At 47.6% G+C, this 24,639-nt stretch overlaps 1 protein-coding gene and 1 pseudogene across 2 annotated transcripts in view; one reads left to right on the top strand and one right to left on the bottom strand.

The window, feature by feature from the left end:
- The first annotated feature begins 747 nt into the window (after positions 1–747).
- Positions 748–24,639, top strand: part of LOC125466393 (proline-rich protein 29-like) — a 36,468-nt gene continuing 12,576 nt past the window's right edge. For both annotated transcript variants that reach the window (XM_048560829.1, XM_048560828.1), the window contains exons 1-2: positions 748–882; positions 14,112–14,202. In XM_048560829.1, coding sequence (XP_048416786.1) covers positions 793–882; positions 14,112–14,202 — 181 coding nt within the window. In that variant the 5' untranslated portion in view covers positions 748–792. The remainder of the gene's footprint in view (positions 883–14,111; positions 14,203–24,639) is intronic.
- Positions 13,218–13,448, bottom strand: LOC125466470 (small nucleolar RNA U3; annotated as a pseudogene).

Genomic DNA, 24,639 nt, shown 5'->3' with positions numbered 1-24,639 from the left:
TAGGGGGATGGGTCTGGGTGGGATGTTTCAAGGGTCAGTGTGGACTTGTTGGGCCTGTTTCCACACCGTAGAGATTCAATCTAAAAGAAATGTGGAGGAGTGGGTTTCAGGTAGTCAGGGGCAAGGGTCGCACAGGTAGTCAGGGTTTGGGTGAGGAGGAAGATTGTTAAGTAATGTAAGAAGTTGGGGGGAAGTGGTAATTGGGGTGAAAATAGACTGGGTTTTGGGTGGGGGGGGTGTGGGATTGCAGGAGTTGTGTGACCAGTTTTATAGTTAGTCATTATTTAGATTGTAATTCCTCTAACTATGATGAGTCAGTTAGAGCCCTCAAAAGCATGTGACACCAACTCGGATTGGGGGACCTCTTTGCAGATGAAATTTCCCCAGAAATTCCCATGGGAGTCAGTGCACCGGGACTTCCTCATGGTCCTAAGGGCATCTGCACTGCCGAAATGATGAATTCCAGTTAGAAGATCTGGGCCTAGGCCTGAATGTATAATGTTGAGGAATCTAAATCACTGAAAACATCAATCATTGTATAACCACAAAGATCAAACATTGTGATATAGGATTGTTTACAGGAGCTGCACGCAAACTTGCTGTTCTGTATTGTGCCTCACAATCAATCAAGATTTAAAAGTCAATAATTATTTACAGTGAGTGCAATGTTTGTCTCGAATATCTGTGTGTTTATGGCTGGTTCCCAAGGCAACCTGTTGTATGGTTTCTCAAACTGTTCCCAGAGAACTCAATCACAGCAGCAATCCCCAGTACACAGCAGGCAATCTGTGGATGAGAAGCATGTACTTTGCAGAGAACAATCTCTTTTCTCCTCAAACATGGAAGCAAGAGCCTCAGAGACTGTGGATAATTCAGCAGCAGGTTAGTGAGGCTCACAGGCCGAGGCAATGGTGTGACTGAGGAGTGCTGTTTCAAACCAACTCTGTTCTTCTGGTTAACTTGTTCATGCTTTTGGCTGTTCCTCACAATAATGTTATGAGCCGTGGCTCTCTCAGAGGTAGCATGCTTAGCTCTGAGTCAGAACTTTTAAGGCCACCTCTAGGACTTGAGTACAAAATGTGTGCTGACCCTCCACTGCAGTAATGAGGGAGCACTGCATTGTTACAGGTGCTGTTATTTGGTTGAGATGTCAAAGCAAGAAGAGGTCTGCCCTCGTAGCTGGACATAAATGATTCTTGAGCACAATAGAAGATGGGAATTCTTCCAATGTCCAGACCAATATCCGTCCCTTGACCAACAATTGATCATACACACGTGGTGGTTGTGTACACTAAGGGGAGATAGTTACACAATGCTAATATCACTGGACTATGAATCCAGAGGCCTGTGTGAATGTTTAGATTAGATTAGATTGGATTAGATTAGATTAGATTCCCTACAGTGTGGAAACAGGCCCTTTGGCCCAACAAGCCCACACCGCCCCCTTGAAGCATCCCACCCAGACCCAATCCCATGTAACCCATACACCCCTGAACACTATGGGCAATTTAGCATGGCCAATCCACCTTAGCCTGCACATCTTTGGGCTGTGGGAGGAAACCGGAGCACCCGGAGGAAACCCACGCTCAGGACACAGATTCAGTTGCCACTATGGCAGCTGGTGGCATTCAAATTAAATCAATAAGTCTGAAATGTGGAGCTGGCTACATCATTGACCATTGTAATCTGGTTCACTAATACCCTTTGGGGAGGAAAAACTGCCAACATTTCTGAGGGAAGTAGGCTTGGTCTGGCCTGCATGCCTGTGCAGGAAGGTGCTCGAGTCTGAACCAACCTCTGATAATAGAATGGGCAAGCCACTCAGTTCAAGGGCAATTAGGGATGGGCAAGACATGCTGGTTTTGCTTGTAACATTCTTGAAAGAATTTGGGAAGGGCTTCTGTTGGTACCTTGCTAAGGGTCAATGCTCCTAAGCCGGTCGTGGGGGGCAGGAAATTGGATAGTTTAAGTTCAAAGATTCAAAGCATCTCAAAACACAGTGCACTTTTGAAGTGCGGGCACTGTTGTAATTTTAGGAAATGTGGCAGCTCGTTTGAGCACAGCAAGATCCCACAAACAGCAATGTGATTAATTGTTTTCATTATGGCAGATCACTGGCTATTTTCTCCCCCCAGCTCCTGCTCATTGTGTGATTATTATTTTTAACGACATGTTCTCCTCAAGTCCCAAACCAAGCACAGACTTTCACTCAAACGATCTGTGGCTGGCAGTGAACCGAAGGAAGCCAGTCAGCCGAAGAGACCAAACTTGCCCTCCCTCCTGGAGGCAGCGTTCAGTCACCTCTAACAGCAATCCTATCAGAGATAATGGGAACTGCAGATGCTGGAGAATTCCAAGATAATAAAATGTGAGGCTGGATGAACCCAGCAGGCCAAGCAGCATCTCAGGAGCACAAAAGCTGACGTTTCGGGCCTAGACCCTTCATCAGAGAGATGAAGGGTCTAGGCCCGAAACGTCAGCTTTGGTACTCCTGAGATGCTGCTTGGCCTGCTGTGTTCATCCAGCCTCACATTTTATTATCTAACAGCAATCCTGTCAAGATTGAGCAGTGGGGAGAAATTTGCCCCTCCTCTCTCTCCTAGATGCTTTCAGTTCCATCACTCTGTCCGTTCTATTTTGTCTGAGACAAGACCACGTGCTGCATGTAGAAGTACCTTACAGTTCATGCGTCCAAAGTATCAACTGCAAAAGCATTTCCACTTCCAATATTATAGCTTATTTCATAATGAAAAGTTCACTCATGGGATGAGGGCATTGCTGGACAGGCCAACATTTATGGGCCATCTCAGAGGTCTGTTGCGAGTCAACCTCATTGCTGCAGGTCTGGAGTCACAAGACCAGGTAAGGATGGCAGTTTCCTTCCCTAAAGGGCATTAGTGAGCCAGATGGGTTTTCCAATCAATCGACAAACATCATTAGACTCTTTAGTTCCAGATTTTTATTGAATTCAAATTCCACCATCTGCCATAAGTGGGATTCAAACCTGGAGCCCTAGAATATCAGGAACAAAAGCAAAGTTGCTGGAAAAGCTCAGCAGGTCTGGCAGCATTTGTGAAAGAGAAAACAGAGTTACCGTTTCAGGTCCAGTGACCCTTCCTCAGAACAGTTCTGAGGAAGGGTCACCGGACCCGAAACGTTAACTCTATTTTCTCATACACAAATGCTGCCAGACCTGCTGAGCTTTTCCAGCAACTTTGCTTTTGTGATAACAAGGTGTGGAGCTAGATGAACACAGCAGGTCAAGCAACATCTTAGGAGCAAGAAAGCTGATATTTCAGGCCTAGACCCTTCATCAGAAAAAATCTTTGCTTTTGTTCCTGATTTACAGCGTCCTCAGTTCCTTCGGTTTTTATTTTTCCCCTAGAATAGTATCTGGCTCACTGGATTAACAGGCCAGCAATAACACCACTAGACCATTGCCTCCCCTTAAATACGCAACCCTTCCCATGCCCAACGTTTCCAGCTTCCATGCTGATACTTGTGAAGTGCCACCAGGTGGGATGGTTTCATGTGGAACAGGTCCTGTGTTCTAGAACACTGACAGAAGCCTAACTGATGGCAGGACCTTTTCCCCAAGTTCAACATGACAAGATAGAGTTTTAGGAGTGAATTGATTCTTTTATTCTGTCCACAATGTTTCCCCTTTTTTTTGCCTGGCCTATTCCAACTCCCTTTGTACAGAATTCACTTCAACAAGGCCATTGGGTACATGTAGGTTGTAGGTGACTCCTTCCTCTATTGTTAGGGTCAGATTCCGGGTGAGGTTCCCTACATGTTTGAAGTTCCTGAAATTGTCAAGCTGCCTGGTAAGGAGCACAGTGAATTGGCTCCCTTTTGTTCACTGACACGCCTCAGTTCATTGCAACATGTTAATTTTCAAAAGTATCTGCCCCCTTGTGGATGCTTATCTCACAGACAAAGTGAATTTATGTTTTCAACTTGAGGCATTCTTGGGTTTACAAAACAATGAGTTTATAAGTTATTAAATGCAAGAAGAAATATTAACACAACACACATACTCACACAGATTAACAATGAGGCATAAATCCAAAATTAACGTGAAAAATTAAGATATACAAATGAGCCTTTGGGTCACGTGAAGCATAGATATGGATGTTAATAATTCAAAACAGAAGTTGCTGGTAATGCTCAGCAGGTCTAGCTGCATCTATTGAGAATGATCAGAGTTAACATTTTGGGTTCGGTGATCATTCCTCAGAACTGACGGTAGCCCAGAACAGATTGATTTTCTGCAGACGACAGTGTTGGGGAGGGGGTAAGGAGTAAATAATAGAGACAAAAACGGTTGGACAGACAGAGGAGTGGATAACAATCAACCCATGAGGTTGAATAGCTGCTAATTGGGTCTATTAATGACTAACAATGAGTTGTTTGTGCTAGCAAACCATGTGATGACAAGGCCTGGTGTGTGGGGGCTGGGGTATGGACATGGGAGAAGGGGCCTCAAGCCCTAAAATTGTTCAACTCGATATTGAGTCCAAAGTGTTGCAGAGTTCCCAACCAGAAAATGAACTATTGTTCTTCCAGCATGTGCTGAGCTTCACTGGAACACTGCAGCAAACGTGAGAAAGAGATGTTGGCCAGGGAACAGTTTGGTGTGTTGAAGTGGCAGGCAACAGGAAGCTCAGGAACTTTTTTGCGAGCATTTCGCCAGTGTACAGGAGACCACATTGTGAGCAGTGAATGCAGTCGACTAGATTCTGGGAAGTGCAGGTGAAGTGTTGCTTCACCTGGACAGTATGTTTGGACCCTTGGATACTGGGGAGGGAGGGGGTAAATGGGCAGGTGTCGCTCCTTCTGTGGTTGCAGGGGAATATGCCATGGGACCGTGGGGGTGGTTGTTGGGAGTGAAGGAGGAGTGAACCAGGGTGTCCTGGAGGGAATGGTCCCTGCAAAAGGCTGACAAGGGAGGGGAGGGGAACTTGTGTCTGGTGGTGGCATCTCACTAGAAGTGGCAGAAATGGCAGCTAATGATTCTCTTGTTTTTTGATGCTGTTGGGACAGTAAGTGAGGACAAGGGGACACTATTTTTACAGTCTTGGCTTCGCAGATCAATTAAAATTCTTTTGTCCTGTTTCCACTTGATAGTTTGCTGGCTAACTGGTATGCAGAACAGGTAATTCCTTTACCTGCATTACAAGGATGATTACAATGACCTTCACAGTACAGTAATGCTCAAATCTAATCATGCTTACCTCAACCCAGAAGCACACCTTTTCCCAATTGCATACTTTCTTCCGCTAGCAGACCAAGACAGGGGGTGAACTGGCTTGTAACCCCCGTTCTTGCATATTGTTGGAAAAGGAAGACACAAAAGCAGATCTCTTGCTCAGATTCCTGTTTTGTCTCCCATCATGCTCACAATCTGAGATAACTCTCAAAAGACTATAGTTCAGCTGGTAATGCATTCCTCTCTCCTAAGCTTCCTTGACATTTCACCAGTTGCGAATTTCCAAGGTTTCTGTCTCCAGCCAAACACTGAAATTACATCTGCAGCTGTCTGCGTTTCTTCAAAAGAAAAACATTAAAATCATGGCTCGGAACAGAATGTGTGCATTATATTTGATTTCCTAACAATATGTGTGATTTTCAAATGGTACGGTTGAAGGAACAAACTCTAACAGAATAACCTGGCATCTGGATCTCAAGCTTTCCCACAAAAAGCAATGGGTTGTGGTCAGTATGTGGTCAGACTGTGGTCTCTCTGTACCCATTACCCATGTACATCCCCAAGTGTTTGAAAGCCAGTAATAAATCAAAGATTTCCTTCTCTCTTATGGAACACCATATTTGTTTAGTTTTTTTGGAACAATACATGATTGGTCTCTCTATTCCAGATTTATTTACCTGAAGGAGGGCAGCCCCTTTTCCAATCTCACCTGCATCAATGACTACTTTAAGTAATTGTTCAAAGTTTGGATCCACAGATACAGGCTCACTTATTAAAATGGCCACCAGCTTTCCAAATAAAATTTAGCATTTCTCAGTTCTATGTTATCTTTTTACTATGTTAGATTTATCAGTAGTATAGTTGCTATGCTGAAGCTTATGGTGGCATCCTCAACTTCCAGAGAAACTCAGAATTTTCTGTTTTGTTGTGGGAATGGGGAGCTGTGCTTTGGTAGCCCTGGGGATCACCTGTCCTTGACCCATTATCATGCCCTGGACGAGTCCCTTGGGCCTCAGCAAACTTGCTTTTTTTTTAACGAGATTCACCATGAGGTCAGCTGACTGCATTTTCCAGCAAAGGGCTTCCAGCCACTCTCTGAATGTGTTTCCCAGGTGTCACTGCACAGTGGGAGGTCTCGGTGCATTACGCTGTTAGATAAATCTGGTCCATCAGCTTTTGGCAGGCACCTGGGGCATTTCAGAGTCCGATTGGCATTACCTGACACTGGGAGACCCTGTACGGTGTTATAAAAGCAGCGATGGTCTTTGTGTGGGCAGTCAAGCAATCCTGCCTGTACCCCCTGAATAAATCTATCTTGCTAATGCAAGCTGCCTTTCCCACACTATCAATGGATTATTGGGTAGGAGTTGGCTCTGGTCACTGCATTACCTTTTCAGTAGTCAATGCAGACAATGCTTGGACACAAGAACAACGGGGAGCTCGAGATTTTCCTGCTATGCTGTATTTATTGGTTGCACAGCCTGAAGTTAAACAGTGTGTAACCCTGAGCCAGTTTTTCAGGACCGAGCCAGTAGGGATGTTGCCTCTCTCACAGCTACTTCATGTTGAGCTGGGGTGATGCAGCTGAGCTTGATTCTGCATAAGCCCCTGAATGCAGTGAGCAGCCTTGTTAGTATGTTTGCTGCTCTGAACCGAGGCAGATGAATAAACAGTCGACATTTGCTGTTATTTCTGGATTGGTTAGCCAGGTAGTAGATGGTTCAGAGTGAATCTCACACATGTCTCCTTCCAAATCATCCCTGTTGCTATCCTTTAGATCAGACCTGCTTGTCCTTTGCTAACTGGTGATATTGCTTTGGCATAATGATGTGACACAGCCTTTGCTTTTCTCCCTGAACTGGGGTCTCGGAAACCAGGGTTCACTTCCCCACTCGAACTGGGCTTTAGAATGTTCACCTGACACTGTAGTAGTGCTGAAATGAAGTTTCTTGATGGAAAGTTTCAGCCTCTGGCTGGCTAGTCTGCCTGTTTTCTCATCACTGCAAGGTTTTCTTCAAGTGTTTCCAGACCACTTTGCAAGCCCCCATTCTCTGCTACATATTGTGACAGGGGCACTTTCAACTTCTGTTCGAAATCCTTTCCTTGAGCAATTTCAGAAACCATTGTGCTTGATGCCAGGAACTAATTCAATGGAATAAACTCAATGCAACCATTGGGTGAATCCTAGACGGTGAACAGAAGAAGATAGAATCCCTTCTCCTAACCATGGGGGTACTGGTGGCAGTGTGCCCTTATCATTGTATTTTTAACCCTGTGGTTCTCTTCCAGGGCCCTGTCTGACAGTGGTCGATGCACTGATGACCTCAGTGCGTCACACCCAGGTTACCTATGCCTTCCTTGAATATTTTGGACATGCAATTTAAACCCTGCTCTGACTTGGTGTTCATTGGCAGGCCAACTGGCTCTCTCATTGCCGATTTGGTGGATATGATTCTCAGAAAACAACATCTTGGAAATCTCTGAGCCTTTGTGTTGTCCAAATCAGGGTGTCTCTAAGGCCCTGTGCACTACTCCATCAGTATAGACAATATTAGTTTACCCAGGCACCTCAGCATGTATCAGGAGAGGGCTACACAACGCAAGTCTACAGTCAGTTATCAAGGTCACAACTTTATTTGAAGATAACAAAGGTTAGGAGTTAAATTTTACACTTCTAACAGTACTATTGCTAACTATCTGACTCTTTAGAAATTTAAAATACTTCCCAGATACTTGTTACTTTTGCTGGTCTGTCAAATTGTTTAATCTGTTCTTCTCTTCACGGGTTGATTCTCTCTCTGGTCAGAGAGTGAGCTCCGGTCACTGCTGCATCTCAATGTGCCTCTAGGTTGGCTGGAGCATTGTCCGCCTGAGTTCTGCTGGGCTGGCCCCTCCTGGCTACCTTCTGGAACTTTCCAAGGACTTGACCAATCAGAGATATTGAATTAATTGGCTCTATCACCTTGAAATGCCGCTAATGGCTCTTGTAAGCTTACTGAACATCAACACCTTTGTGTCTGCTCTTGAGCCTGGATGCCTGGTTTTATCCTAGAATATACACCTGGCATTTTGTCTTATTGAGATATGTCTGCCCCATGCATCCAGTGTTTGTTTCTCAGGAAGGGTTAAATTGCCCTTTCACACCTCCTAATGTGTTCTGGTGCGTCTCTGGTTTTCAGTTGTCTGGGCTTAGCCTTGTCCCTGAGTAGAATTGTCTCTTGTGTCTGTCTTGGCTAAGGCATTCCCAGCATACTTTGCTTTTTGGCCAATTTTGATCCCCTGTTTATTTCAGTTGCTTTGTCTATATTTCTGGCCTCCCTTCCTCATGATTTTATTTCACTTTGAAGGCTCATGGACTTCTACATCTGAGTCTCTGAAGGAGAGCTGCTGGACCTGAAACACAAACTCTGCTTTCTGTCTGCAGCTACTGCTAGAGTTTCTCCTGCTTTTTCAGTATTTTGTTTCTGAGAAATGGTTGCACCCATGATGATAAGGAAATACTCCCAAACTACCCCACCTTTGTTTTGAGTTTGATACAGTTAACTAACACCTTGCTGAACAGTTCCCCAAGAGCCCTCACGGGAGTAATTATCGTTGGTCTTATTGTGGGATTTTTCCACATGCTAAAGGTGAAGCAAGTTCTGTAAAATGCTTACGACATCCTTGTGAGGCTGTAGCCAGCTAGCTGATGGGGGTGTGTGTTTTGCCTTTACCAAAATTCCCAGCCTTTCGAATATGATGAGCCATGTACAATATTTCCCTCTGGTCCCTCGGTGGCACCATTGCTTGATGGATCGCTATCCACCCGTCACTCCAAGTACTGTGAGAGGGCTCTCCATTTCCTCAACTGACCCTCATTTCCAATATTGCAGCATTCAATTGGATGAATGAATAATTTATAGTCGCATCTATCTCGGAAGATACAGTGAAAAGAGTTCTGTTGCCACAATCATGTGCCATTTTGAGGTTCAAAAGAATAAAAAGAAAATATTTAAATAGAGTTCATCTTCAGCCAGGGCCCCATATGTGACTCCAGGACTTTGGCAAGGTCCCCGTTCCGGGCACCAACATTGCATCACCCACTGGGTGCCACCGAAAGAATCCACAATCCAGGCCTACCACAGCCAGGAATCCCCGTTCTGCCATTGCTCAGCCAATGCTCCGACACCATTCGAGGAGTCCACACATTTGGCCGACAAGCCAGAAGTCACCTCCAACACTGCTCCGGCCTCCACTCAATATTTACTTCATCCCAGTGAAACATCGCTGAAGATATAGTGTCTGCTTCTGCCTCAGTGTCAGTGTGAGCGCTCTGAGCTCCTTGCAGAGCTGCTATCATGGCTTCCCCATGTGCCACTCTCTTGGGTCTTCTTGACTGCTGATATTTTTGGATAACTAGCCCACAGGCTAGCTTGCCTGGCTGTGTGACCACATAATCAGGTCCAGCGTTTGATCCACCAGGTCATTATCAGGGAACAGGTAGGCCCAATCCAATGGCAGAATGCTGATGGCCCCCATGGTCAGTGGTCTCAATATGAGGTCACACTCCATGTGCATCTACTAAAGTGAAATGGGCATGTACCCGCCTTCAAACCTTCTACCACCATCTTGACACTCACCATACTCTCTGGTGGCAATGCCATGTCTTTTCGCAGAAGTTGAGTTCGGTTGGGCCATCCTTCCGTATCATTATAGGATGCTCGTCTCAACCTGGAGAAATGTTGTCATCTTTTTCTCTATATAAAACCCCATTGGCTCTCAGAGATGTGTTTAAGCTCATCCAGACTCACAGAAGTGCCTTTACAGAGATTCAAAGCAGGACTCTGAGCTATAGCTGGTTGGCTAAGCTCTCAAACTGGTTGCCATTCTCTATACGGGATGTCTGTGCCCCGGTAAATCCCACTAGTTTCTCCTACAGCCCCCAGCAGTTGGCCTGGACATGCCCTACTTGCAGCAGCCTTTTTAGCTTCCCTTTGCTTTCCTCCACCACCACGCTTTCTCTTGATGAAGACTCCGAGCATCAGCCAATGTGGCTGCCTGATTAGATCTTGCTCCTTTGTTCCTCGAGGTACATTCTTACTGGAAAGGGATGGAGCTTTTGAACTTCTCAAGGAGAATGATTTCACAATTTTTTTTGTAAGTGCCTTCTGTCCCAGTGGTCAAGCTGGTTAGACCTTTCAAACTGGAAGTATGTTTGGGAAGATCATTTCCAGAAGTTGCTAAATGTCCGACTGGACATCACCAGCACTAAGCAGTACATACTATGGTGCTGTTTGTCCCCCACCCTGCAGTGAGTCTCTTTTGTGTCGTTACTGATGTTGGTGTTTTTACGTATCTTAATCTGTCACAGCTATTGGTCAAACCACTTCGCAGTTAAAACCTATATTTAACCCAGACACAATATCTTTTACAATGACTTGATTCATTTATTTGGGATTTTATTAAGGACACATTTTCCTCAATTTACAGCTGATGGTATGTTATATGCACATAATAGAGACAGAGGACCGGGGATTGCTAAACTTGAATGCAGATACCTATCACTATAATGAAGAAACATGAGGCCTTGGAAAAGTCAACAGATAAAGTTATCCAAACATCGGATTTATAAAGACATTAACTAGATTGAAGGCGTAATGAGACTGAAGGCTCTTCAAGAAATCTGGATGTTCAAAGATGTATATTTACAGCCCAAAGACAAAACAGATAATGAAAGGGAACAAGTAGTGAGCACATTGAGTACTAATTCTGGATCTTGGAGGGAAGTTAAATGTCACGGGCTTGGAATTAATTTCCAATTTACAATGCACGGATTAAAACAGCAATTTATTTTAACGCCTCCAAGCTTATTAACATTATTACCATGCAATCTCTACGCAACCAAGACAGCCCTAACACATGGGACACCCTCTAAATAAGGAGTATCAAAGATGCAAAGCTGGTGCTGAAGTGTGAAGAGCATAAGAATCAAGCCAATTAACAAAGCGAAGCTATATCAGTATGTGGGCAAATACCGTTGGAGAAATTTTATAGAACCCCATTGAACAGAAGAGATGAAGCGAATTTATTGAAGCCAGGCAATCCTCCAGAAAGGTTCTACGGTAGTGGCAGTGGATGTAATACTTCAGTTTGAGAATGAGGATGGTGCGACTGAGAAGGCTGGGGAGGAGTAATACAGAAATATAAACATTTATGATTATGGGGCTGACGAGAGGAGCAATGCCTTCATGTTACTGTTTTCTAATGGATGCGTGGAGTAAGTGAGCAGACATGGACAGTAAACTTATGAAACTGCTTTGTTCCTCTAGCTCCACAGTGTTGACCCTGACTTCAGCATCTGCAGTTCTTGCTATTTTGGGGCAATTTGGAATTATCAGGCTCCAAAGAGTGCAACAGTCAGCAATTTTCAGAAAAAAATTAATCATTAAAAACATTTCTGTCTGATTTTCAAAGCATGTTCTTTGTCTGATTGTGAACAATTACTATTCACAAATTTAAAATGATAATTTCCGAACCAATTTCAATTTCTGAATGATTTTCAGTAGTTTAAATGGACATTTCTCAGTTTCAACAGTTACAGTAATTTCCTTAACTTTTGCTGAACTTTTGAAGTTAAAAGAAACTTCATAAATGGGGATGTAAAATGGTTAGATCACAGGTACTCAGTCATTGGGTCATTGCTGACTCACTACCTCCACCAAGTGGCTGGATAGTTTATTGCCCTGTAACAGAATCACCAAAAACTTCATACAAGGCAGGCAAAATCATCATGGACAGTCACTAACAGCAATTGAGTCACTTGACTTGTACTTCTTTGCCTGAAAAGAATAGGACATCAGTACGACCGGTCAAACATAGAGGAAACTAGTGAATGGCTATTGCCTGTGGCATTGTGTGTAGGCTCAGCACAAAGATCAATTTTTACTCTGATAGGATGGCAACATACAGTAATGTTAGACATTATAGGGCCATCCCTAAATGGATGCCTGAAAGTGGAGAAGGTTTTTGATCTTGTTACTCCTATCCTCAAGTTTTGAAAATTCTGACCTAGCTCATGGAAGCGGAGTCACAGGTGGACTGGGTAGTGAAGAGTTCTGATAAAGGGTCCCAACCCGAAACATTGACTTTCCTGCTCCTCTGATACTGCCTGGCTGCTGTGTTCCTCCAGCTCCACACCGTGTTGACAGGATAGTGAAGAAGGCATTTGGTACGCTTGCCTTTATTGGTCAGTGCATTGAGTCCAGGAGTTGAGAGGTCATGTTATGGCCTGTCAGCATATTGGTTAGGTCACTTTTAGAATACTATGTGTGGTATCTCTGATATTGTTAAACTAAAGGGTGAATTTTTAAGGTAAGAGCGAAAACATTTAGAAGTGACCTAAGGGACAACTTTTTCACACAGAAGGTAGCGTGTGTGTGGAATGAGCTGCTGGGGTAAGTGGTGGAGGCTGGTACAATTACAAAATTTAAAAGGCATCTGGATGTGTAAATGAATAGGAAGGGTTTAGAGGGATATGGGCCAAATGTCGGCAAATGGAATGAGATTAATTTAACATATCTAGTTGGCATGGATGAGTTGGACCAAAGGGTCAGTTTTTTTGCCGTCTGGAGCAGGGCATTCAACCTGTCGAGTCCATACCAACCTTGCAAAGAGCATCTCACCCAGATCGACCTCGCTACCCTATCACTGTAACCCTGCATTTCCCAAGGCTAACCCATCTGGCCTGCACATTCCTGGACACTATGGGCAGTTTAGCATGGCCAATCCACCCTAATCTGCACATCTTTGTCTGTGGGAAGAAACCCACACAGACACAGGAATGTGCAAACTCCACACAGAGTCATCCAAGGGTGAAATAAAACCCAGTTCCTGGTGGGGTGAAGGTGGCTGTGCTAACCACTGTGCCACTATGCCACTGCACCACCCACATCTAAAGGTTTGTGCTTTTGGCACACCTTTCACAACCTCAAAACACCCCTACAGTCAAAGAAGTACTTTTTAAAACATCAGTCAGAATGCATTTCCTTTCTCCTCTTCCCTCGAAAGAGAACGGGTAGGCTCATCGATGGTTAGAAACTGTCACAAAAAGCAGCACTTTTACCCTACCTCACACTCAGAAGGAGGTGCAAAGATGCTATAAATTGTCCTCGTGATTAGTGAGACTGACCAGTTTAAAACACAGTTAAGACCATTAGACATAGAAGCAGAAATTAGGCCATTCAGCCCATCGAGTCTACTCCGCTATTCAATCATGGCTGATAAGTTCCTCAACCCCATTCTCCTGCTTCCTCTCTGTAACCATTGGTCCCATTGATAATCAAGAACCTCAGTCTTAAATGTACTCAATGACCTGGCCTCCACGGCCTTCAGTGGCAGTGAATCCCATAGATTCACCACCCTCTGGCTATTGTTAAGTCAGAGATAATAGGAACGATCCTATGAAGTATTTTGAACTACAGCAATATACAAAAACAGGGAGGTTAATGAACAAACACGCTCCTACAAATGAGATAATGGTAGATAAATCTGTATCTAGTGATGTTGATTATACTTTAGGCCACTGCTGATGTTTCATTGCGAAAAGACACTGGAGTTTTTCTCTAAGCGCATTAACTACTCACCCAAGAGATGTGAATGGACAAAGCATCACTCAGCAGAGAAAGCAGGGATCAAGCAGAGAGAAGGTCAGTAAGTGCTTTGGGCTAAGTGAACACTTCTCAGATGAACAAGAACTGAATGGACAACAATGTCTATTCATCTCAATTCCCTCCATCACATTGATCAGACAGGCTGAATCTTTACCCTCCAAATTTAATTAAGAAGTTTCCTTCCTCACAATCTCTGCCCCGGTACATTATTCCTTTTCAGCTTGGCTGCAACCCATTCTTATTTCTCACAGATTCCACAACAGCCGACCACCATATTCCAGGATCTCTCTGGACCACAACATCTCCAAATACCATCGATCCGAAATGGGCATGTAAAAGAAGGTAAGAGAGAAACTCAGCATCTCCCTTCAATAGACATTGTAGAGCATGACTGTACAGACCCAGGAGTGTTCGATAGGGACAGGGAAGAGAAAGCTTAGCTGCCAGTTGAAAGAGTGCAGGGAGCTTGACTTGATATCTAACCCGGTGATGTCTGGGTGCTGAAAGTATTTGATGGGGACAATTTGCTTTCAGTTTAAGTGAGTAGACAGATCTTTACTTTCAGATTGAGAGTAGATGGAGGTTTACTCTGCACCTAACCCTATACTGCACTCAGCATGGTAGAGCTTGACGGGGTCAGGATAAAAGGATCATTACTTTCAGTGTAAAAGAGTAGAGAGAGCTTTATCCTATATTTAACCCTGCGCTGTCCCTGTCCTGGGAGAGGGTATATTACTCAGCAATTATTTCAGGGGCTTTCCTAAGGACAAAACTCTGGTCTAAAATGAGTAAAATGGATCGGAGGTCAATGATAACCCCCAGGATATTGATAGTGAGGGATTCAGTGAATGTCAACAGGCAGTGGTTAGATTGTCCCTAGATTGTACTTGCATGGCGTTTGTGTGATGCTACCAGTTACCCCAAGCCTGGATATTGTACAGATCTTGTTGCCTGTGAGTATAGACTGCTTCAGTATCTGAGGAGTCGTGAATGGTGCTGAACATTGTGCAATCATCAGTGAACATCCCCACTTCTGACCTTATGATGGAGAGAAGGTCATTGATGAAGCAGCTGAAAATGGTTGGGCCTGGGACACTACGCTGGGGAACTCCTGCAGAGATATCCTGGAGCTGAGATGACTGACCTCCCACAACAATAACCATCTTCCTATGCGTCAGGTATGACTCCAACTTGTGGAGATTTTGTATCCCTGGTATCCATTGATTCCAGTTTTGCTAAGGCTCCTTGATGCCACACTCAGTCAAATGTTAAGGATGGTCACTTTCACCTCACCTATGAAATTCAGCTCTTTTTTCCATGTTTGACTCGTATCCTTACATATAGACGAGGAAGGACACCACTTTGATTGGGACAACACATCCATCCTAGCACAAGCCAAACAGGGACGTGCACGAGAATTCCTAGAAGCATGGCATTCCAACCGGAACTCCATCAACAAACACATTGACTTGGAGGCAATCTACCATCCCCTGAGAAAAAGAACAGGAAATGACATCACCAATGCAGGAAATGACATCACCAACCCAAGGAAACCTAACCACATAAATAGAAAGCGGGACATAACACCAGCACTTCGTCGGAGGCTCACTGTTGATGTTACCTAGAATGGTGACAAAACATCTGGGGACAAACCTTACAGCTCAGTGAACCAGCTTACATCTCGAACACAATAAAGACCCACTCTCTTGTGGACTGAGAGGACGAGAGTGCTGTCTTGGAGGTGAAAGGAGGACGTCGGGTTGGCTGTGCACCCTTGCGACCAGTGGATCTTAATGCTGGCTTCGGCCTAACGCTGGTTCAGGGGAGCAGCCAACCTGCAACGATGGCTGCGGCAAGTGCTCGTGCCCCAGGTCAGGGGGTCCGGAACACCATCCGTGTTTCTGTAAAGAAGGTGGATGAAGGTGCACCTGTGGACCGCACCTTCTTCGTGAAGAAGGTCCTGTTGGACTGTTGTGGGTTTGCTGCTGCGGACATTTACTGCCTGCAGGATTTCCCCGGAGGAGGTTTTTACGATGTGACCTTCCGGAGTGCCAAGCTTTGCGAGCGCTTCCTGGAGGTTTTCAAGGAGAAAGGAGGTGAGGGCCCCCTCTCTGTATTGACCGCTGTCCCACTGTTTGTGATGCCAGCGCAGAGGAGCCGTATGATGACTGTACACATGTACAACCCGCATGTGCCAGCAGTTGATGTCCTGACCTTCCTCGGAAGGTATGTGAAGGTGGAAGGGGACCTAACTGACATGGTGGACCCCTTTGGCATCTGGACGAGTAAGAGGCAGGTCAAGGTGACGCTGAGGATGGGCGCAGACGGGAATGTCGCACACCCACCGTCCAGCTTCGCGATCGGCGGGAGCAGGGGCTACCTGACCTATGCAGGGCAACCTAAAGTCTGCCATGCCTGTGGTAGGTCAGGTCACATGGCGGCCGACTGCAAAGCCACCATCTGCAGGGAGGAGGGACACCTTGCAAAGGATTGCCCACGAGAGAGAGGCTGCAACCTTTGCGGGGAAGCGGGCCACTTCTATAGGGCATGCCCGCGGCGGGGTACCACCTACGCCCAGGTCGCCGGCAGGGGAAATGCGGGGCCAGCCCCCCCGGAGGAGAGGAAGGCACCAGGGCCCAGCAAGGACCCCACTAATGTGCAAGAGGGCCAGGCCGTGCAGGAGGGCCCAGCCCTGCAGGATGGGCCCGAGGCCAGCAAAGCACCCCTGCAGGCTCCGATCCCCCCCCAACAACCCGGAGGCGGCGACAGGCGACCCAGGGGAGTGGACAACAGTCCGGAAAGCGAGGAGGAAGGTGCGTCGACGGGCCCAGGAACCGCAACAATCAGGAGGGAAGAGGCAGCTACAGGGGGGCTATAAGAGCTCCTCTGACGAGGAGGATTCGGAGAGGGCCCACCCGAAGCAGAAGTTAAAGGTCTCGAGGGGGAAGGAAAGCAGCACCCCGCTTCCAGGCGATGGGAGGCGTCCTGAGGCTCACTCCGACACCCAGTCAAGTGCCGCTGGAGCACTGGAGGGCCCCCCGGAACTTCCAGGCGGGAAGGAGGAAACAGCACGTCCCCAGCCTGATCCGGAGCCGGGCCCTCCTGCCTCCGCACCCCTGACGGGGGGATGCCACCCGGAAGGCAGCACAGATGGTTTCCTGAGCCCAGAGAGCGTCCAGCAGTTAGCCCGGGCAATGGGCATGAAGGGACAGATGGAGGGGCTGGACCTTGGACTTGGGGAGGGTACTGCGGTCACTGCCCACAATGGGGGTACGAATTGCGAGCATTAATGTGCGCAGCGTCAAGTCAACCGCGAGATGTGTGTCCACGTTGGCCTACCTGACCACCATCAAGGCGGACCTCCTGTTTCTGCAGGAGTGCGGGATACCGCACCTCGGCAGGTACGGGAAATGGTCCAGCGCCTGGACCTGTGGGCCTTCGATCTGGTCGGGGGGTAACGACTGTCGCTCCTCGGGCCTGGCTATTCTGCTGCGGGGGCACAACTTCGCCATCTCTCAAGTTCAGGAGGTGGTGGGGGGGCGCCTCCTAGTGGCTGACATCACCTACAGGAACGCTCCCCTGAGGCTGATCAACGTGTACGCCCCAGTGGTACGGAGTGAGCGGTTGGACGTCCTGCAGCGGCTTCCACCCCTGCTGGCTACGTCCAGGCCGGTCATCCTAGGCGGAGACTTCAACTGCATCATTGATGCAGATGGAAGATCCGGCGTGGGGACAGCGGGTGGGGGGATTCAACTGGACGTCACGTCCAGATTCCTGATGGGCACGGTGAAGGACGCCAAGCTGCTCGACGTCTTCAGCACCCCTGCAGACGGAGCGCAGCAGAGGTACACCTGGTCGCGGCCAGACGGGTCTATCCGCTCAAGGATAGACTTCCTGTTTGTGTCACGGACGTTCTCGGTCAGGTCCACCGGTGTCGAGCCGGTGTTCTTCTCTGACCACTGCCTCCTGTTGGCCGACTGTCACTTACAGGACGACCAGCCGGCCGGCAAGGGGACGTGGAAGCTCAACACGACTCTGTTGACCCCAGAGAACGTCGAGGAGCTTAAGAGGGAGTACACCAGTTGGAGAACCGTGAAACCCCTCTTTGAGTCTCCAGGCGACTGGTGGGAGACGGTGAAGGAGAACATCAAGAGGTTCTTTGTCCTCAAGGGTGTTCAGAAGGCAAGAGAGAGGCGGGGAAAGCTGTCGCGACTCCAGAAAAGGGTGCAGAACCTGCTCCTTCTGCAGTCGATGGGGGTCGATGTCACGGAGGACCTCCGCGAGGTGAGGGGCCAGCAAGCCTCGCTCTTCGCCGCGGAGGCCTCCAGGATAATCTTCCGGTCCAGGGTCCGCTCCGTGGAGCAGGACGAGACGTGCTCGCGTTTCTTCTTTCAGAAGGTGCACAAAGAGAGCTCTGTGCTTAGCCGGCTGAAGGAGGACGACGGCTCGGTGACGTCGTCTCGGCCCGACGTTTTGAGGATCAGCAGATCCTTCTATGCCGGACTGTACGACACGAAGCCCACGGACAGCACGGCCTCCGAGTCGTTCCTGTCGTCTATCACGGAGGTCTTAGACGACGGCACGAGGGAGTGGCTGGACCGGCCGATATCCCTGGACGAGCTGGCCAGAGCCCTCAAGTCCTTGCAGAGCAATAGGACTCCCGGAAGTGATGGCTTACCGGTCGAGCTGTATTCTGCTCTGTGGGGCCTGGTCGGCCAGGACCTGCTGGAGGTGTACGATAGTGCGCTTCGGGCAGGGGAAATGTGCAAGTCCATGAGGAAGGGCATCATCACCCTCATTTACAAGAGGAAGGGGGAGAGGGAAGAAATTAAGAATTGGCGTCCCATTTCACTTTTGAACGTGGATTACAAAATCCTGGCCAAGGTCATTGCCAACCGGGTCAGGTCTGTCCTGGAGTCGGTGATTCACCCTGACCAAACCTGTGCTGTGCCGGGCAGGAAGATCGCTGAGAGCCTCGCGCTCATCAGGGATACGATCGCCTACGTACAGGACAGGCGGGTGGACACCTGCCTCGTCAGCCTGGACCAGGAGAAGGCCTTCGACAGGGTCTCTCATGCTTACATGAGGGACGTCCTCTCCAAATTGGGGTTCGGGGAGGGCATCCGCAATTGGATCCGGCTGCTCTACGCCAACATCGTTAGCGCAGTCTCGATCAACGGGTGGGAATCAGACAGTTTTCCTGTTAGATCTGGAGTCAGGCAGGGCTGCCCGCTCTCTCCTGCCTTGTTCGTGTGCTGTGTGGAGCCCTTCGCCGCCTCCATCAGGAAGGACGTGAGCCTGAAGGGCGTGACTATCCCAGGCAGCGGAGGCCTTCAGGTCAAGACCTCCCTGTACATGGACGATGTCGCCGTCTTCTGCACCGATCGTCGGTCGGTGAGTAGACTATTGGACATCTGCGGCCAGTTTGAACTGGCCTCGGGTGCCAAAGTCAATAGGGGTAAGAGCGAGGTCATGTTCTTCGGGAACTGGGACGACCGCTCCTTCATCCCCTTCACCGTCAGGACAGACTACCTGAAGGTGCTGGGTGTTTGGTTTGGTGGAGCTGGGGCATGCACTAAGACTTGGGAGGAGCGTATCTCCAAATTTAAGCAGAAGCTGGGCAGGTGGACGCTCCGGTCCCTCTCCATCGCGGGTAAGAACCTGGTTGTCAGGTGCGAGGGGCTTTCGGTACTGTTGTACGTGGCGCAGGCCTGGCCTATTACCTGGACCTGCGCCGCTGCGGTCACCCGGGCCATCTTCCACTTCATTTGGGGGTCGAGGATGGACCGGGTCCGCAGAGATACCATGTACAAAGACCTGGGAAATGGGGGAAAGGGCGTACCGAACGCCACCCTCGCCCTGACGGCTACCTTTGTGTGTGGCTGCATCAAGCTGTGCGTAGATCCTCAGTACGCAAACACCAAGTGTCACTACTTACTGAGGTTCTACCTGTCCCCGGCGTTGCGAAGGATGGGCCTGGCCTCGTTGCCGCGGAACGCTCCGAGTAGTTGGACCGTTCCGTACCACCTGTCCTTCGTGGAGAAATTTTTGAAAGGAAACACCTTTGACCACAAGGCCGTCAGGCAGTGGTCAGCACGTAGTATCCTCAGGACCCTTCGGGAAAAGGAGAGGGTGGATCCCGTCGTGTGGTTCCCCATGCAGACTGCCAAAGTCGTTTGGCAGAATGCCTCATCGCCAGAACTTTCAAACAAGCACAAGGACGTTGCTTGGCTGGCGGTGAGAGGGGCTCTGCCAGTGAGATCCTTTATGCATGCCCGGAATCTCTGCACCACCGCACGCTGCCCTCGAGGTGGCTGCGGGGGGGACGAGACTGTTGATCACCTCCTTCTGGAGTGTGCCTATGCGCAGGAGGTCTGGAGGGGGATGCAGTGGTATTTGTCGAGGTTCGTCCCGAGCAGCTCCGTGACGCGGGACTCCGTGCTCTACGGGCTGTTTCCGGGGACGCACACCGAGACCAACATCAACTGCGCCTGGAGGACCATCAATGCGGTGAAGGACGCTCTTTGGTCTGCCCGCAACTTGCTGGTCTGCCAGCTGAAAGAACTGACCCCGACCGAGTGTTGCAGACTGGCGCACTCCAAGGTCCAGGGCTACGTGCTGAGGGACGCGCTAAAGCTTGGGGCAGCCGCCGCCAAGGCGCGGTGGGGAAAGACCACCGTATGAGCCCCCTCGTCCAGGAAAGGGAAAAGAATCCTATCTGGTAACTGGGCCCAGCTGGCGCCTTCCCCAACTGGTCAGGGGACCAACTGGGACTGTGCGGGGTGACGACTGCCGGGGCGGTTTCTTTGCTTTGTTTTTTTTTTCCTTTAGTTGGTGTACGTACCCCCGGGTAACCCGGAGTGGCTTGCATGACTGGGTAGGTGTATAAATGTTTTATTTTTTGTACATTCTATGAATAAAGTATATTTTTTCAAATAAAAAAAAGGTGATGAAACGTCTGAAAACTAACCTTCCAGCTCAGCGAGCAAACTTACATCCAGAACATCAGTAAAGTGATGGAAAGTGTCAGTAACAGCGCTATCACGCAGCACCCGCCCAGCAATAATCTGCTCAGTGACTCCCAGTTTGGGTCCTGCCAGGGCCACTCAGCTCCTGATCTCATTACAGCCTTGGTGATAGTGGGTCATGTCGTTTTGTGGCTAGTTGATGTTCATGTATCCTGGTGGCTAGCTTTCTGCCAGTTTGTCCAATGTAGTGTTTGTCACAGTTCTTGCAAGGTATTTTGTAGATGACGTTCGTTTTGTTTGTTGTCTGTATAGGGTCTTTTAAGTTCATTAGCTGCTGTTTTAGTGTGTTGGTGGGTTTGTGGGCTACCCTGACGCCAAGAGGTCCGAGTAGTCTGGCAGTCATTTCTGAAATGTCTTTGATGTAGGGGAGAGTGGTTATGGTTTCTGAGCCCGTTTTGTCTGTTTGTTTGGGTTTATTGCTGAGGAATCGGCGGACTGTGTTCATAGGGTACCCATTCTTTTTGAATACGCTGTATAGGTGATTTTCCTCTGCTCTTCGTAGTTCCTCTGTGCTGCAGTGTGTGGTGGCTCGTTGGAATAATGTTCTAATGCAGCTTCGTTTGTGGGTGTTGGGATGGTTGCTCCTGTAGTTCAGTATTTGGTCCGTATGTGTTGTTTTCCTGTAGACGCTGGTTTGAAGTTCCCCATTGGCTGTTCGCTGTACTGTGACATCTAGGAATGGCAGTTTGCTGTTGTTTTCCTCCTCTTTTGTGAATGTTATGCCAGTAAGGGTATTATCGATGGTCTTGAAGGTTTCCTCTAATTTGTTTTGTTTAGTGATGACAAAGGTGTCATCCACATAGTGGACCCAAAGTTTGGGTTGGATGATTGGCAGAGCTGTTTGTTCGAGTCTCTGCATTACTGCCTCTGCTAAGAACCCTGATATCGGAAATCCCATGGGTGTACCGTTGGTTTGTCTGTAGGTTCTGTTATTGACAGTGAAGTGGGTGGTGAGGCATAGGTCCACTAGCTTGATGATGTTGTCCTTGCTGATGAGGTTGGTGGTGTCTGGTGTATGTGTCTTCGGTTCTTCTAATAGTGTAGTCAGTGTTTCTTTGGCCAGGCTGATGTTGATGGATGTGAACAGGGCTGTTACGTCAAAGGAGACCATTATTTCATCCCCTTCTATCTTGGTGTCTTTGGTGGCATTCAGGAATTCTTGGGTGGAGTGAATGGAGTGGCGGGAGTCTTCTACTAGGTGTTTTAGTCTTTGGTGTTGTTCCTTGGCTAATCTGTAGGTTGGTGTTCCAGGTAGCGACACTATGGGTCTGAGGGGGGCTCCTGGTTTGTGAATTTTTGGTAGTCCGTAGAAGCGTGGTGTGTTGGATCCATCTGGTTTCATTTTTTGGAAGTCTCTCTTGTTTAATTCTCCAGATTTTTGAAGTTTTTTGAGTAAGGCTGTGATTCAGTTCTCTAGTTGTGGGGTCGGGTCTATCGCCACCTGTTGGTAAGTGTCGGTATCTGCAAGCAGTGCGTTCGCTTTCTCAATGTAGTCTGTTCGGTTTAAGATGACTGTCAAGCGTCCTTTGTCTGCAGGTAGGATAACGATGTTTTTATCTTGAGTCCTTTTAGGGCTTTCCTTTCTTGTGTATTGAGTGTGTTTCCTTCCTCTTTCCTGCTTACTGTTGGTGCGACTGTCTGTCTGATGGTTTGCTGGGTTTCTTCTGTGAGTTTGTTGTCTTTCAGTGTTGCTTCCAACGCTGCTAAGAAATCTTTCTTGTCCACATCCTGGAAGTTGTAATTTAATCCTCTTACCAAGACGGCTTTTTCAGTGTCTGTTAATGGTCGGTCAGATAAGTTCTTTATCCATGCTTCTGTGCTGTCTGTGTTGTTATTTTGTGTGAGTTTGTCTAGTTTTTTCTGCAGGTCTAGTTTTCTCATTTTCTGTCACTGTCTGATGTCTATGGCTCGTTGTACTGTGTCTGTCCATTCATGGTCTGTCGTGTTAGTGAGTAAAGTTTTTTGGCGCGAAATTTCATGGTTGTATTTACGGAGTCTGCTGTGAGCATCATTGATCATTTCTCGAAGCATTCTGCAGCCATTTTGCTCAGCTATTCTTTTGGCTAGCGGGGTGTTAAGGGGAGGTTTATATTTGAGACATTTGGGTAGTACCTGTTTCCTTAGGCATTCACGCAGAAGTACAGCTGTTCGCGGGTGGCACTCTGTTGGATGGCATTGGTTTCCCATCTTCGGGCCAGTTTTAGCGTATTGCGCCCATAGGTGCTAGCAAGTTTTGAGAAGATTTGTAGCTCAGGTTGATCACTTTCAATAACAAAACCTACAGACAAACCAACGGTACACCCATGGGATCTCCGATATCAGGGTTCTTAGCAGAGGCAGTAATGCAGAGACTCGAACAAACAGCTCTGCCAATCATCCAACCCAAACTTTGGGTCCGCTATGTGGATGACACCTTTGTCATCACTAAACAAAACAAATTAGAGGAAACCTTCAAGACCATCAATAATACCCTTTACTGGCATAACATTCACAAAAGAGGAGGAAAACAACAAACTGCCATTCCTAGATGTCACAGTAGAGCGAACAGCCAAAGGGGAACTTCAAACCAGCGTCTACAGGAAAACAACACATACGGACCAAATACTGAACTACAGGAGCAACCATCCCAACACCCACAAACGAAGCTGCATTAGAACATTATTCCAACGAGCCACCACACACTGCAGCACAGAGGAACTACGCAGAGCAGAGGAAAATCACCTATACAGCGTATTCAAAAAGAATGGGTACCCTATGAACACAGTCCGCCGATTCCTCAGCAACAAACCCAAACAAACAGACAAAATGGGCTCCGAAACCATAACCACTCTCCCCTACATCAAAGACATTTCCGAAATGACTGCCAGACTACTCGGACCTCTTGGCATCAGGGTAGCCCACAAACCCACCAACACTAAAACAGCAGCTAATGAACTTAAAAGACCCTATACAGACAACAAACAAAACGAACGTCATCTACAAAATACCTTGCAAGAACTGTGACAAACACTACATTGGACAAACTGGCAGAAAGCTAGCCACCAGGATACATGAACATCAACTAGGCACAAAACGACATGACCCACTATCACTCGTATCCTTACATACAGATAAGGAAGGACACCACTTTGATTGGGACAACACATCCATCCTAGGACAAGCCAAACAGAGACATGCACGAGAATTCCAAGAAGCATAGCATTCCAACTGGAACTCCATCAACAAACACATTGATTTGGAGGCAATCTACCATCCCCTGAGAAAAAGAACAGGAAATGACATCACCAACCCAAGGAAACCTAACTAGATAAATAGAAAGCGGGACATAACACCAGCGCTTCGCCGGAGGCTCACTGATGATGTTACCTAGAATGGTGATGAAACGTCTGAAAACGAACCTTCCAGCTCAGCGAGCAAACTCACATCCAGAACCTCAACTTGAGCTACAAATCTGCTCAAAACTCACTTTACTGATGAGATGGTAATTGGCTGTGGTTGGATTTGTCCTGCTTTTTGTGAACAGGACATACCAGGGCAATTTTCCAACTGTCAGGCAGGTGCTTGGAGCAGCATAGTGGCTCAGTGGTTAACATTGCTGTCTCACAGCGCCAGGGACCCAGTTTTGATTCTAGCCTTGGGTGTCTGTCTGTGTGGAGTTTGCAAATTCTCCCCAAGTCTGCATGGGTTTCCTCTGGGTGCTCTGGTTTCCTCCCACAGTCCAAAGATATGCAGCTTAAGTGGATTGGCCATG

The sequence above is a fragment of the Stegostoma tigrinum genome, chromosome 31 (genome assembly GCF_030684315.1).
Source record: "Stegostoma tigrinum isolate sSteTig4 chromosome 31, sSteTig4.hap1, whole genome shotgun sequence".
Lineage (NCBI taxonomy): Eukaryota > Metazoa > Chordata > Chondrichthyes > Orectolobiformes > Stegostomatidae > Stegostoma > Stegostoma tigrinum.
This window is presented reverse-complemented; position numbering and strand designations above follow the sequence as displayed.